This window comes from Pelecanus crispus, chromosome 2, assembly GCF_030463565.1.
Source record: "Pelecanus crispus isolate bPelCri1 chromosome 2, bPelCri1.pri, whole genome shotgun sequence".
NCBI classification, from domain to species: Eukaryota; Metazoa; Chordata; class Aves; order Pelecaniformes; family Pelecanidae; genus Pelecanus; species Pelecanus crispus.
The window spans coordinates 69,511,097-69,528,103 of NC_134644.1; the positions used below are offsets into that span (position 1 = coordinate 69,511,097).

At 35.0% G+C, this 17,007-nt stretch overlaps 1 protein-coding gene across 5 annotated transcripts in view; it reads left to right on the plus strand.

Moving 5' to 3' along the window:
• ATP9B (ATPase phospholipid transporting 9B (putative)) overlaps positions 1 to 17,007 on the plus strand; it is a 177,963-nt gene that overhangs the window by 113,803 nt on the left and 47,153 nt on the right. For all 5 annotated transcript variants that reach the window (XM_075706384.1, XM_075706385.1, XM_075706386.1 and 2 more), the window contains one exon: positions 8,206 to 8,366. In XM_075706384.1, the coding sequence (XP_075562499.1) occupies positions 8,206 to 8,366 (161 nt within the window). The remainder of the gene's footprint in view (positions 1 to 8,205; positions 8,367 to 17,007) is intronic.

Below are 17,007 nucleotides of genomic sequence, written 5' to 3' on the forward strand. Positions count from 1 at the left end.
CAGCTTAGATGTTTTTAAAACATTTCTTCTCAGCTTGCATACAAACAAGATTTTATACTCAAGAATAGCTAGGAACAGAGACAAAAGTTTGATGCAGTCAAAATGTTCTGTCTTTTTCTTGGCTGGGATTCTGTCAGCCAGAAATAAACTAACTTACAAATTCCGTTCTAATATTTTTTTCTGCATTCTTGATATTATATATAAATATATGTTAATATTCCTTATGAATAGCGTTCAGATATAAATGCTTTGAGGCAAACTATGAGATGCTTTGTGATGTGTGTTCATTTAGTTCTTTTTAACCTGATTTCCTGTGGAAGAAAACCTACGTGGTTGTGTTTGTATCCGGACCTGTGCTGAGACAGGTTGGATGATGGAGTTGAGGTATACACAGCGGAGGAGGAGGGGGATTCCTGAAGTGCTCCACCAATGAAAGAATCACTGCATACTGCCAATGGAGATTGTTTTAATTCCTCCTTCAGTTTCTATTTATTCACTTGCAATTTATTGGTGAATCCATCTTCAGAAGGTTGTCTCAGTCACTTCAATCATCAGTGTATCATATGTACCGTATTACTTCAATTGCACTTCCATGAAGAAAGGTTGCAACTCTGATTTCCATGGGTTTTTATGGCATAATCACCAACTTAATGTGTGCCACTGTTTCCCGATGAAGGGTTTTTTTTTTTCCAACTTTCTTGTAACTTTTAAAATAGCAAGCTATAATGAAATAAAATGTCTGTAATTTACATGGGAAGAAATTTTCAAATGCACTTCTCAATTTAACCTCGAGTAAGATGGAAGAAAAAAAAAAAAACCTTTAAGTGTCTTTAAGGTTAATGTTGGGATAAAATGAATTGGTAAAACTTAAAACAAGCTTAAACTTCATGGGTTCTTGGCTTCATTTATTTAATTGAATTCTTAATGGAAAAATTGCCATGTGTGTTTTGATAACCTTAGCTCTGACCTCTCTTCCCCTAGCCTTGTTGTGAGATAAACTCTTTTAAAACTGTAATAATCTTTTCTAATAGCTTAATCTAGATAGTCTATGAGGTGCTCAGTTACACCTTATTTTTAATGTGGAGTAAGCAAATGTTGGATTTCTTTAGATACATGTTTTCAAGTGTTTGCATAATTTCAAAGATGTCTTTGAAAAAGTTACAAGGTTCTCATACCATTTATGAAATCTTATTAAACATACAGTGTAACTTATATAAAACATGAATTCAGTCCCTACAGTGACAAAAATAAATCTGTGCAGCTTTACGTATGAAAAAGTCATTTAGACCAGTCAGCTGCATGGTCTAAAGTGTAGATATATTAGAATTCCCCAGATTTACGCAAATGAAAGAGCTAGCTGCTGCTATCAATTTGTTAGGTCCCTTTTATAATTGTTTTTCTTGAAGGAAGTAGTCCCTCTTACTGAGCTATTTAATTTACTTTTTTACATATATCACAATTTTTTAATATTTTTTTTAATGTAATTGCAAATTCTACACAATAAAAACTTTGGGACCAGTTCTCCTGATGATAGTTTTGCAGTTACTTTGGCAAAGCTAATTATTTTCATTTGTGAGAGAGTAAGCCATGTTTTGTTAATCTACTCAGATTTGAAAAAATGCCATCTCCGTTGAGTGTGTTTTAATAATAGCATGTAGTGTGAAAACGTGCTTAATCTGTATTCTGACCATTAAAAGAACTGATTAAATGACAGTATGCTAGAAAAGTCGAGTTGAAGCTGATGATGATCAAGCTTAAAGAAGATACAACAAGCATTTGTAAAAGTTACAGATGAAATATAAATTTGAAGATAGTGTTCCAGTGTAAAATCAAACATCTTTAAATCCTGATCTTTCTTCCCCCAGAATTCCACATCTTACCAATTTTGATCAGATGTAAAGAGGATTGTGAGTGCTTAGAAACTCTGAATGTCTTCTGTATGAAATACTGTGTACCTTGATTGTTTTAAATTGAACAAAATAGATGTCTTAAGAGTTTCACTGTGTGAATGCTTTTAGTTGTTGAAGTCTCCAATATGACTAGTTACCTTAGATTATTGAAGTAATTATTGTAAATTGATGGGTGATCTTAAGAAAATGTTTTTCAATTGATAGCTTCTAATAGGAGGAGGGTATGTTATTAATACAGCACAATCCCTATATGGATGCCAGAGTTTAAGAAGCCATTAACCTTTTCAGTTTCTTAATATGCTCTGTGCACGTTTTTATCATTCTTGTGCGTGACAGATCCATAGCGAAGTTGGAGAACATATGGTTGCACAGCATCTGACTACTGGCACCTTGAGGTGCAAGGCTGTGACTTGTATAAAGGTGTATGAAGTGTAACTTTTTGCTTAGAAGGAAATATAATAGTTTCAGTACACAATCTGAATTGTTGAAGTCCTTCGAATAATTAACTCTGAATTAATAATAATTCAAACTAAACGAGGGTAAGTGCTGTCGGCCAAGGAAGATAATGCAGAAATGCAGGTCACCCTGTAAAGGTACAGTGCTGTGCTTCGTCCTGCATTGCCGACAGACAGCTTTTGAAAACAGTAGCTAGCACCAATCTTGAGCACCCTCTGCTGGCCAAACTATACATGGCATTTCTTTAACTGCTGCAAGTCTCCTTTTTAGCCTTCAGTCAAATTAGAGCAAAATACTGAAATAAGGTAAAGGCAAATATCAGTGATTTGGCTTCATTGTTACATGTAAAAACTGATTTCTAAAAAGAGACATCAGATTGAGGGATATTTAGAGACATTGGAATAGCTGAGCAAACTGCAAAAGTGTTGATGAAAAACAGATTTATAGTCAACTGGATATTAAGAATGTGTCACCTTCAATTTCTCTCACTTTCATCTTTTGAAACATAATGTTTTACTACAGATATAGTAAATAGTTGGTGTTAGGATAAATCAGGACACAACTGAAAAAGATGACACACTTAAGGTTATGAAATCTGTGGCCACTATTTGTCAAAGTGCCTTACTTCAAGCAACTGAGTCCACTATTTAAGTACGTTGGTGGATATAGCTCACTTACAGTTTTTATTGTAGTAGACTGAACTAGAGAGGGCTAAGCACCTCTAAAAACCTGGAGAGGACTTTCATTTTGAGTATCCAAACTCAAATGACATAAAACGGATGAATAAAGAAGGCAGAGAGAGCAAGAAATGTCTGAGTCTTTGTTTTCTTTTAGCATGGTAGGTATTACTAGCTACAAAAGGGATTTTTGTTTCTGAAGCGATTTGTTTATTTCAAACATAGATATGCAGTTATGAATAGCTTGTTAAAGTAAAACCAGGCAAGTCAGAAGGATAATTTCAAAATGTAATAAACTTATTTTGCTTTTAAGAGTATTTAAACCTCTGTTGTTGAATACAAATCAAAAAGTTCCAAAAAACATGATCTACTTGCAGCTTACTCTTTTTCCTTTGGATGATCACCATGTATTTCTTCTCGAGTTTCAAAATATTTCTACTGTTTTAAATGCCTATCTGTTGGATGTGGGCTGGTTTTTGTAAGAATACAGAAAAGTAATTGTAATTTGTTTCTTTGGGGATACAATTAATGCTAATATCTAAAAATGTTTCTTGAAATCAGTGTAGAATAAACATAATTCAGTTCCATAAACCTGCAATATTAACATAATGCCAAATATTTCAGTTTGGTCAAAGTGATGTTGCATTGCATTAAAGGTAGCATGAAGGATGCATACTTTTTTTTGCCAAAGGGAATACAGAAAATGTTACTGGAATCAATTGGACTATTTTCTCATTACTACTTTTGTTTATCTCCACTGGAGTGGACTAAATAACTGAAGTTTATTTCAGTTTTACTAAGTCAAGTAGAACCCCCACACACACCACCATGATTATTGCTCTAATTCTAAAATGAATAAAACTTGTAATAGGTTTTTAGTGCTTCAGAAAATGTTTTCAAGGTTTGTCATTGTTGCTCTCACAGCTAGACAAGTGATTGGGAAGTTTGAAAATGGGTCTGTGAAAAAGCACGGATAGGTGACTTTTTTCACTAAATGATCACTTTATGTATTTCAGCGTTTTCTTCGCTTTTCCTACCTTTGAATCTACTGCTTAAAAGAATGAGTAAGATATTGATTAAAAAGTGTTACATACTGTATGCAAGATTTCCTGGGTTTTATGTTAAGACAGGCTTGTAGGGAAACATTTGTCAGACCATTACTTGAGTACAGTGAACTAAGGAAAGATGCTTCATGAACTTGAATTCAGTTGCTTTGCTTGTTTTGATTCATAGTTATATTAGCTTAATGTGGTTACCTAGATTGCTGAGCGGTCAAGAATGTGAATCATAGGAATAACATTAGAATTAGGAGACTTAACAAAGGAGAAACATTTACAGATTCCAGAGGTGCTGTATGTGTTTTCAGTGTCAAAGATTAAGGTAAACAGATAATGATTCTCTATTTAGCCTTTAAATACAGATTAATAATCTATTATTTCTAGGGACTAGAAAGTTTTAATAAATTATTATTTAATAAATTTAATAAATTATTGAAGAAAGCCATAGAGGTTCAGATATATGCAGCTAACTGTATATAGTAGTCTATATAAAAATTATTTTTTTATAAATGATGAAATGCTATGAATCATTTTTCTTAGGCGAAGCTTGTTTTTGTCAGCCCAAAGAAGAAAGATATATTATTTGGATTTTAGTAATTTTAAATATTTCCCTGACTCTTTGCATAGCTGTTACATCTAAGTTTAGACTAGAATTAATGAAAGCATGAATAATTGACTAGTATTCAAGGTTTAACAAAGTTAAGTTCAGAGCATGTATTAAGAACAGGAAAGAAAATTTTTATGTTTATGGTGCAAATTAAAGCCAAAGTCTGTCTCAAACATAAATACCATGAAATTTCACTGTAGTCAGTATGGTGTTTGTCAGTGCAGAACCAGACTGATTACTGAAATATAATTACCTTCATGGAGGAATATGGTTGCAGGGGGAAGTCTCTCCTAAGATAGTGCCTTAATACTTCGACAGGATTGAAGTAGGGTCCTTAAAAAAGGCTATTTATGAGCAATTATTTCTAATGCATTTTAAACTGTAATTCAATAAAAAATGACTGCACTAGACTATTTCGAGAGAAATCTTTACCATTGTGCAACATTTAATTATCAAATTTTGCACTTCAATATTCTAGCATAAAAAAATTTTTCTCATTTTCCAAGTAATATACATTTTATAATGTTAGAAGAATTGTTCTATTACTGCAATAATAGCTTCAGAGGATAACCTTTCCCAAAAGTTAAGCATCTAAGGGCAGCAATAGCAATATGGCTGTTCATGTTCTACTTCAGTAGTCAGAAAGGTTTTTTGTTGCTTTCAACTTTTCCTAATTAAATTAAGATTTTTCTCATAAGATAAGGACTAATACCTTGTGGTCCAAAATGTGAAGTTTAGACATTTAATCATTCCCTCATTCAAAAATAAAGTATTTTAAAAACTTGTAGGCTTTTTTTGGTGCAAGTAGACAGTGTCATACTTTTTATTGATGGTATAAGCCATTATTTTACTGAGAACCATTAGCTATTTAAAACTTCGTGCATAAATTAAAGAGGAGCTAAATGGATTTGCAGTTGTTGCCATTAGTAGCATTTTAGATTATACAGGCAATTATTGTGTTCATTATCGTAGAGCAGCCCCTTTGCAAAACTGTTGTGGCTGTCTTAGACATTATGTACGAATTTTCCCTTGGAGATTAAAATTTCCAGTCGTGTGTTTAATTTTGTTAATACAGTTGTTTCAAATAGAACAAATATTATGACAAGTATAAGAAAATATGCTTATCTAATATGGGAAATAGCAGTAAATGTGGAAAATTACTCCAATTCTTAACTGATCTGGTTCTTACATTGTCATAGTTATTCTGGTTATGATTATTTTCAAAAGGAAAGAAATCGCTTTCCTAAGATGGTATATACATTTTACAAATGCTTTGATAAAATCACAATGTAGTTAAAATGAAGTTTACCCAGTTTTCCAATAGTCAGATGAATTTTAGAGAATGTTAGTGAATTCCTACATGAAGTGTATCTGGATAATTCAACAGTGTTTCATTATTTTGAGTGCAGAAATTGTTTAAGTGGAAAGGCACAGAATTAAACTAATTAAGTATATTTCAGTACATTATAGTAACTAATTTTTGAGAAATGGACAATGCATTTCTATTAAAACTTTCTTTTTGTGCCTTCTGAAGTAGGGTTTTGCAATTACCTTCACTTCCTAGAGTAAATGAAAATATTAAAATTGACTATGGCCAATAGTATGATCTGTATTAAGAAAGATGACATTATTAAGTAACAAACTAAATGTTCTTGAGTAAGAGATTTATTGTGTGAAAATTTTTCACCATCAACTTTGTTATTCTCTTAATATCTCTCCAAACACGTTTTTGTTGGTTTCCAAACTTAAATTCACATCTGTCTTCATCAATTAGAAAGGTATTAATGCTTTGAATTAGCTACGTATCAGTGTGCAGTGGACTAAATTTAATGTTTCTGTCCAAAAAGTGGCATTCTTTCCAAAGAAGCTCTTTATTCATTTCTGTTCTGGGGTGGGGTTTTTACGGGGGGTGGAGGGGGGAGCTGAGGGGAGAGATAGGCTTTCACTACCATGATGCAGGAAAAAAAAAGTGTGAGGTAGCGGTTATGCATATTGCAAGACAGTGATTCTTTATTTTATTACAAAAAAAGACCAACTCTAGAAGGCCAGATTAAGTCATTCCTTTCACTTTTTAATGGGATTTGGATGAATAGAGTAAAATATGCACTTTGCATTCATTGATAGCATCTTTAGGTTGAGGTAATTGAGTCTTTTTTCCCTGACTGAATGAATAATGACTTCATCTGATCCTCAGCGAGGCCTGAAACTTAGGCTGCCTTTGTCAATGCAAAAAGATCTGGGCTTTGAAACATGCTCTACTTCCCTGGCTTAATTTTTCTTCATTTTAATCCAAAAACCTATTTTTCTCAATAATTCAAGCATAAACTATGTAGTAGTTGAAGCAGCGGAAATTGCAAGATATTTGTCCTCGTTGTGCTGCTTTTTAAATGCAGCTGATAAATCAGCCGCTGTGGTCTTCAGCTGCCTGGTTCTCTAGGGAAGGGGCAGCCCATGTGTAAGCAAGATTGCTGGAATTTTTAAGAACTATATTTAAAGTGGTTCTTTTGCAGACTGTTATCTAAGGAAGTGTTATGTTTTACTGGTCTTACTGGCAAGGCTTGGAGATAAAAGGGGCATCTGTGACAGGGCCTAGGAAACTCTTCCTGACATAATTTTCCCACATATTTTACTGACTAGAAGAGCATCCCAAAAAATGGAGTATAAATACTTAGCTTACAGTGTACATTACTGAAATGGTGAGAGTCTTAGTTACATAGCTTAAAAATATTTTTTCATGAGAAATGGTGGATCAAAGATAGCCTCTCTTAATGCTTTTGCTAAAATGCTTCCAAATCGAATACCTTTCTACTCATGAGAAGTTGAAGCTCTGTTTTACTGTTTTGGTTTGAAAATGGATATTCCACTTGATTTTTTTCTATTATTATATGGAATAACTGAAAGCTTCATACAATTAAAAATTATTTCTATGAAATTAATTCAGATATACAGACCAGTATGCGAGTATAGTTACAAGTTACAGTACACTAGTTATATGAATGAGAAGGTAGCTCTGTCGCATTTGTCTGTTGATTCTCAAATCTGACAGGTTTTTGATGTTCTAGCAGTAAATGAGCAGTAGCTGCCCTACAAATATAATGTACAGTGCCAGTATTTTTGCTGTATGCATGACAGAAGAAAATTGTTCCTGCTCATTTGTTCATCTTTAATTGTCTTTTCTCCTTGCCCTCCTGTGTTCCTATCCTGGATCAGGGGATAGGGGGAGGGAAGTGTCAGACATAGAGGCGTTCCAGAGGCCTGGCTGGGACAGTTCACATTGGTTCTAGGAATAGTTATTTTCCTGTAACCAGGGAACATCTACAGCATGCAAGCATAGGAACAATAATCAATTCAGTTATCAAAATGCAGTTAATTGTTACAAGTGCATGGATTTTTAATACGTCGGAATAAGAAAGCCAATAGCAGCTAATTGTTTGCACCGTGAAAGTGTCAATTTAAGAAAAAATCATGACTAACTTGATTTATAATTCTTCCTCTAGGTTGGCTTGCTGGACCTGGAGTTGAATCAACTGACCAAAGCCCTGTTTTTGGCTTTAGTTGCGCTATCAGTTGTTATGGTAACCTTGCAAGGATTTGTAGGCCCATGGTATCGTAACCTTTTCCGGTTCCTCCTCCTGTTTTCCTATATCATCCCGATCAGGTATGTATAAGAATGAAAGAAAAACACAGATGTCTAATTTCACTGAATGTGGCTTTCTTGAAATTTACACTTGCTTCTCATTGCAAAGGAAATTGATCTTATCAGGAAGCTGAAGGAGAAGGTGCCAACAAATCTGCTGATTCTTGAAGGATCACTGTACAGAAAACAATACTGTTGTATTTTTTTTGTATAGTGTTCATCTTTCTGGAGAAATCAGGATATCTAATCCTTTACTAGCATAAATGTATTAATAAGGATACAATCTTGGTATATTTGAGAACGTGGTTTTAGGAAACATGTATTTGAATGAACTGTTAGGTATATTTTGGAATTTTATTTTTAATGCCTTAAATACTGAAAATGTTCAATTTTTCTGGTTAAAATACAGACTTTTTACTACAACAATGATTAATTTAAATTGAATGGCTGAATAATGTAGGTGCACTTTTACAGTGAGAGGACTTTTAACATGTGTAACCAAGTACAGGCTTGCCCTGAATTAATTAATTCATTAAGCATGAGTACTGTATATTCAAATTGCAGATAACCTGGAACAGGAAATAATATCCATGTGTGTAATCAAGTCTTCTGTGAACATAGAAGTGAGAATGAAATGAACTGACTCTGAAATGAATTTTTTCCCTTGAATGGGTATTGCCTTTGCAAAGTGGAAATACTCTCTCCTGTTAAAATACCCAGTGTTTAGATTAAGGTGCTTGTTAATTTTAGATGTTCTCTGGATCTCTTCAGTTTGAGATGCGTCATGCACTAAGCCCAGTGGCTAGCCGCAGAGTTAGCAGCCACTGAACAGTAGATATCCCCTCAGGTTTGCACACAGTATTTAAATACATGTAGTATGAAGAAAAAAAGAAAAAAAAAAAAACCACAGGAGGATTTAATTAGGTATTTTAATCTAAGCTTACATGATTTATGTGTTACTCTGTTCACATTTTTTACATGTCTATGGAGGGAACTGTATCATATTTGACTACTTTAATACTCGGGAAGTATCTGTCTTAAGGTTTTGTAATTTAAAAGGCTTCTATTTTTATACTACTTTCGTATTGCAAGAGCAACTGATGCTGTTGGGAAGTTGGAGGAGAAGGTTCCAGCAAATCTGCTGGGGAGTTGAGGAGGTCTCGTTGTGGAAAATGCCTATCTTAGAACAGTTTCCACTTCCTTTAACTGGCTCTTGTTTTTTTATTTACACATTTGTGTTTCAATTTTATGATATCTTTCTAAATGCTGTCATGGTCATAACTCCCTTACTGCTTGTATGATGCCGCTGTTCAGGTCCATGTCGTCATTCCCCCCCATACACATATAGTTACTGAGTGTTAAGCAACTTATCCATGTGAAGAGGCAAAAAGTGCTGCATTCATGTGGTAAGTAAAGTCTGCATATTGCTGAAAGATGCACTTAATCACCAAAGACATGTAGGGGAAGCGAAGAATGAGCTAAGAGCATAAAGGACCACTTGTCAGTCACTGTGTTCTTCCATAATAAACATACTAAGCCAAAACTTATTAAAATGGTTAAAAGACAGGTACATCTTTGTTACTGGATGCAAGAGGATTAAGAGCATATAGGTGATGTAAGTAAATTTGACTCTATATAGACAGTTCAACATACGCCACTGAAAAACATGTTGATTGAGCAGCTCATTTTCAACTTAAGAGTTGTTTAGTGGACTTGTGGAATAGTTCTTTTCCAAAAATATTTTCTAGGACTTCTACACCTAATCCCATTTTTCAATTGCTGGAAGATAATACACAAAGTGGAAGTATTAGAGAATGTGATTGGTTTAGTTCTGAGATGGACCATATAGTTACTCTATGGAAGATCAGACAGGAATCTGTCAGAGAATGTGTTTCTAGAGGTTTATCTATTTCTATACCAACTTTTCTTCAACTTAGATCATTCATATACAGGGTCACTTCGCACACTGTCAGCAAAATAAACAACTCCTGTCATGCCGGTGTTCAAATATAACTACCCTTCTCTTCCTGTCTTCTGGATGTTAAGCATGGAAATTACTTATTCTTTAGGCTGCATTTGGAGTGTAAACTCTTGGAGACAAAAATCACAAGGCTAATGACACTGAAGCACCAGATGTTGTGTCCTCTCATTATTTTCAAATAGATATATAGGGGAAATGATGAACTTTTCACAGGTAAAGGAAATGAACGTGGGAGATTAGGATTGACTGGTAGAGGCAAAGCATATCTGAACTCATGCATGCATAAAATGTGTTGATTGGTGGTTTTAGAGAATTCAGGAAGCTTCTAAATATGGAGCTTTTTTGTAGTTGTGTTTGGTTTTTGGTTTGCAGGGCAAGGGACATTCCAGGTATGCAATAAAAATAGTTTTCCATGGCCAGACACGTTTGGTGAAGATATCAGGACGAGATAACTAACTGTTAGCAGAGTTTAACTGATCTCTGTGCAGCATCTCCTGTAATTCTTAGGAAGAGGAACTTCGTTTTGCTCCGGGGAGCAGCTAGTTCCTTATGATTCAGCTGCATCCTGAATACTCCTCTAGACCAACATTGGTTCACTGTGTGAAGGGTATTACTGTGGGGCATGTAAGACTTCAGAAGTATAAACATAAAGAAACTATAAAAGAAAAAAACCAACACAACCAAACAAAAAATACCCCAACAACCAACACCCACTTACACCACCCCCTCAAAAATCCAGCCCACAACATTGCACACATTCTGTAGTGTACAAGGCATTGAACAAAATGGAGAAAAAGTAGTAGTAAACAAACATTGAAAGCTTAGCCCAGCTCTTAATTGGTTGTAAGTTAGAACCATTATGCACACAAAATGTTTTGAACAGCCCCCCACCCCTAGCAATGTTTGGCCCTTAAAAATGACTCTGCTGTAATTGATGTTTCTTTTTCCCCTATGGAGGAAGCGTAGCCCAGGGAGCCTCCATAGGCAATCTGTCTCCCTACAAGGTTAATTTACTTGAATTTCTTAAAATTTATTGGGAAAGGAGGATAGAAAGCAAGTCCTTGACAGACTGTCCAAAATGAAATAAATCTCTCTAGGATTATGCTCACCCATTCTGTAAGTTTTCCCATGTTCCTCGGTATTCTTAGGCTTTTTTCTAGTTGGCTCTAGCTAGTTTGAGATGCATTAATGCCTATCCATATGTTCCTGCAGTGTCACAGAGACCATTTCAGAACTTGTTTTAAATGAAATCATTGATTGAAATACATTCTCCTTTAGTTTACAAGATCTTGTCTGACTATGTCACCTAGTGCAGTTACCACAGCAGGCTGAGGGGAGCATGTGTCCTCAGATATGTCCATGCTGGTGCTCTTTGTGATACCAGCGTGGAAGTTCTTAGGCCTGTGATGTTTCCTTTTTTTTTTGGTTTGTTTTGTGCAGGTTTCTTTGAATAGTAAGGTCTTTTTGTTGAACAACTTGGTTTTTGGTTTTTTTGTTTTGTTTTGTTTTGTTTTGTTTTGGATTGTCTATTTTCTGAATGATACAGTGCAGAGGGCAAAAATAGTCATGCTAATAAAAAGTCAGCACCTCAGGTGGGGGAGGATGAGGTAAAGTTTTGTCATCGTTATGCTATTTTTTACCTGGTTACCCAGTTTAACTGGGTTGTTATAGATAACAGTTGTCTTAATTTTATATCTTTTTCAAATCAGGCTTACGTTTTTATCAGGAGAGTTTAATTTCCCATTTGTGTGGAACTGAAGACATGTACCATAGACATTTAAAATTCCGATACAAATCATGTAAGTTTTGAGAAGTTTTTCCTTCAATTTTTGCAGCTACTAACTTTATCAGTTATTTTAGTTTTAATTTTTTTGAAAGAGCTGTCAGAGGCACAGTTACCAGTATTTGTGGTTTTAAGTGCAAGAGATTAGAAGAGATTTCAATCAATGTGGGATGTGAGATACGGGCTCTCAACTACTGAGCTGAAAATCCCGGTATGTATATGGATGCAGGAAAGGTGATCGGGCTTTTAGAGAGCCTTGCCACAAAGCAGTTCTGTCCTTTCTCCTGGCATTTAGTTGTAGTGGCTCTTCATCAGCTCGCATGAGCTGCCATAGTAATTGTTTCAGAAATGACAGCCAAGGCCAAAGAAAAGGTTAGCCTTAGTGATGGCACTGCACCACCAAACTGGATACCCTCCACCACCAAGTAATGGGTCTTTGTTTATTCATTGTCCAGTTGTCTTCAACACCTTGAAAGACAAAAGTGAGCTGCACTTTGACTTGAATACTTTTGGTTGGTTGGTTGGTTTTTGGTTTTTCCCCAAAAAAATTTAGCCAGGAAAGTTTTTCAAGATAATTTAGGCTTAGCCAAGCAGTGTTTGGTGAAATTACTGCCTTGTGTATACAGGCACGTGAATCCTGTAGCTGTACAAGCTTCCACTTAGCTGTTAAGAAATGTGGAGGATTTACCATAAAATTAATAAAGTATTGACTGGCAATCTGGTAAAATGTGTATTGTCCAGGCTCTATATTTAGTAGCAGTTTAAAGCTGGATTGACAGGGGCTTAGCCATCTTTTTAGGAGGATACTTCAGTTTTGGTGTACACAGAAGCTGAAATGTCTTTTGTTCTTTCCCTCAGACACCCCAAGACTCCTGGGCACGGAGTCATTCTGCCAAAATAAGCTGTCCCAAACATGTGGAAGGAACTGCCTTGCACTTACGTAGTAAAGTTTTGGGGCACTGCCTGGCTCCTGGCTGTTTTTTTCTGGGTCTTTAAGAGGAGCATTTAAAGAAAATCCTTCAAGTTGTATCAGTCTGTTTTCAGTGGGCAGTGAGGAGAATGCTCCTAGGAAGTCTTGTATCTGAAATTCATTAGTATCCAATCAAATGCCAGATCATACAAATATGACAAAAGAGGTTTTATTCAGTGTGCTTCTGTGTATTCTGGAGATCCAGGGAACTTGCTTTCAATCATATTGTAGTTTGTGCTGTCTGTGTTGGAGCACTAATCTGTATAACATATAGATGTGAGAGAATCAGTATATGTAGTCTCACATACACAAACAGAATATGTATTAGATATATGATGCAAAGCTTTCAGTGTGGAAGAGCTAAAGAGCTACTCATAGTTTAAGCGATTCTTATAAATGTGTATGATGCTTCTGTACCATACCATGATATATAATGAAATCTATATAGAGACTGAAAGATATTATGTGAAGCTTCTTGATGTTTTGCAAACTAATTTCAACTTTTTCATGGAACAGGAGCTATGGTGTGTGTGTCTCATGCTAAGAGTAGGTCTTACCCTGCCCAGTATGGTACTGTACTACTGCCTGAGCTAGCTTTTGTGCTTTTCTTACAATGTCTGATATTCATGCTACATAGAGAAGGCACAATCAGGTTAAAAAAAGAAGTATTTTTTTTAATCTGATCTATTGCAGTAGATCTTTTTCATTTCTAACCTTGTAACATTCCCTATTTGCTCCTAGTTGTTTTTTTGTTCTTAATCTATAGTATTACAGTAAGTAATGCCAAATTTGTCTGGAATACACTAAAAATATTCATGCTTTAAAAATTGTTTTAGACATGTAATGTCAATATTGTTGCCATTGTATAAGGGGCTTAATGAAAGAAGTCATCTGACCTGATAAATGTGAAAATAACAAAGAAACATTTTTAATTGGACGTAATTATTGTTATTCTGAGCTGCATATGTTACATCTCTTGTGCCAAGGCACTCGTTTGACATGCATTCTATTTGTATTTTGCACTCTACTGTGTTTTCAGCCTGTAAGAAATTCATAGATTAATTTTCTCATTAATTATTCCCCAGATTTCCTCCTGAGGTTTTAAGTTCTACCTATGTTACAACATCTAATTATCTGTACCTAGGTTGCATGTGGCCCTTGAAAAACTACATGTGCCACAGTCGCTATAGCAATACAGGGTTGACAGGCATATTTTTCCACATGTATTTAAGCATAAATGTGTGGGATTGAGTTCTCTTTTAAAGTTACATTCATTGCCTGGGTTGTATGTAAAGTGTTGAGTGTACCTTCTTTCATTTCCTTTTATATGTTTACATAATAGACAAAATTTAGAAGAATTAGTCCAGGAGAACTAGTGAGACCAATCATGAAACAAACAAGAACACAGATCTGAGGCTCTTTTTGGGAGTATTAGACAGATAGCAGAAAAAACTAAATAAAAATTTATATAGTGGGCTAGACACAAAAGGAATATTATATTCAAATTTCTTCTCCAAATAAAATATGGGAGAAGGGGAATTAGGGAAAATTAAAGGGATGAGCTATGGGTTGATTTTTATTTATTTAGATCTTGATAGAATATTGTGTTTAACAGAATTAACTTCTGTTTTGTTCTATTTTTATTTGTTTAGTGCCAGTTAGTAGAAGTTATCAGGCTCCAAAAATCACTTTCTGTGAAGATCTAAATTTCCAGGCCTGTTGAAGTTAAAACACTTTTGGTTGTTTCTTGACCAGTAATTTTAAAATGATTCCATATCGTTTTCTAGGTTGTAAATAATGTGTATATCTGTGTATAGTTTATGGCTGTTTCAAGCAGGTAGAGGTAGGGGAAGGTTAAAGGGTATAGCCACAGGGGAGTGGATACGGTTTTGGGTACTAACATGACCCAAATATGATCTTCAGTATTTCACTTGAGAGAAGTCCTGAAAATAAAAAGACTACATCTCAATTACTTCATTTATTTTAAAAACTGGAAACCACTAAAGGTACTAATATTGTATCTGGAGTTTTGGAGCTACGAAACTTCTGCTTATATACAGAACTGCTCAGGAAGTTCTTCCTGCCTGCCAAAGCTCAGATAAAACTGTCATATGATTTTGATTCAAATTCATACTTGAGTTTTGTTAGGCACGGTATCACTTTGTTCACAAATGGTCTTTGCTAACTTCATGAGGTCTTGATTGCATTTCACAGTCATGAAAGGCAGAATGTTTCTGCAGTTTCTAAATGTATTTGTCTGAAACTTTCTCAGTGAAGGTCCTTTCTTATTGGCAAATTTGTCCATTTTGACTTAAAACCAAAATCAGAAATGGCCTTTTGGCCATTTGGTCATTACCGTTTGGGAAAAAGTGAAATTTAGAAGTTGTGTAAATATGAATTTGTTTAACCTAAAACACTGCTGGTGTGTTTGAGGGAATAAAAGCAAAAGTACCTGGTTTTAACTTGTAGTAAAAAGCAGTGTGGATTCTGAAATGTGTTATTGATTTGTTATGAAGCTGAATTGCAGAGAAGTGCTACCCTGGCTCTTAGTGGGATAAATCCCCAAGTTAGATAAAAGTTGCCTTAGGTATGCCTGCTCTAGAGTAACTAGTGCTGAGATTGAGAGACAAGAAACTTCACACTGTTATGTTCACTAAATATGCCCGTTCTCTGCAACAGCCTTCAAATACCTGTATTAATGTACTGTGTCTAAAGATTGCATGTTAATTGGTTTGCTAAATATAGTGATACTGATGCAACAGTGTGCTAATGCTGCATATGATGCTCTTCTGTGCATTTACATTAATAACTGATATGTACGGAGTCTTTTAAATTGGATAAAATTGAGGAGGATTTAAAAACTGGTGAGTTTAAAATGGTTTCAGTTATATAATAAAGTTTCTTAAAGTCCACAAAGGATTTATGAGAAATGGTAGATAATATTGTCAGGCACTGAAAGTAGCTTGGTGTTGAGTAAGCTTAGTATCTCCTTGTTTTATTGTGTAAAAATTCTTGGACTTTTCAGTCAAGTATTTCTATCAGTTCATACAAAGCTCTGTTGGAGAGATTTCTAGTTTCAAAAGCAAACTCAGTATTAATAGAGGTCTCATAATTTTTAGTGTTAATGGCAGTGTCCAGTATGTGCTAAGTGATAGCTACAATGATTTCAAAGACAAAAATTTGCTCTAAGACAACAAGCACCAAGTGAAGGAAGTCAGAGCAGGATATGGTGTACAAATTTTAGAATTAATACTAAGAATGCATCTATAGCCCTCATTTCTTGTTTATTTTATGCCTGTTTTAATTCTTTATTCATCTTAACAATTCAAGCATGTACCCAATATCTGTCTGTGTGCCAGAAAGCTGTCTTGGACTGTACAAGTCACTGGGGAGATGTTACTTCTCTGGAGGCCAGTGGCACCAGCTTTCTATTAGGTCCATAAGCCTAAAGGGGGTATACTCTATTCTGCTTAGCAGTGCATGCTGGAAAGCTAGGGTAATTCCTAAAATGCCCCGATGCTTTGAAATTCCTCCTCACCGCTCAGCAAGAGAAGCTGTGGGGCTTTTTCTTCTTTTTTCCTTACCTTTAAATTATATTTAAGTGAGATTATAATTAAATGCATATAAAGAGTGTTTAGAACATCAAAACTAGGTAACACACATGCTTATAAAAGATGCAAGTGAAGATATGAACTGCACTTCAGCTTTGGGAGAATTTTCTGATGTAGTCTTACTGAGTACAGTTTTTCCTGTCTGGATGACTTTGTAGGTCTCCATTGGTAGAACAGCCATGTGGATTTCTCTCTTTGTGTGCCATGTACCTGAGACTGCAGCTCTTAAATGGAGCTTTCATCGCAAAATTCCTGTCTCAGTAGCCCAGACAGGAAAAAAAAAATGTAGCCCAAATGCCTCTTTGAAGAGGGATGAT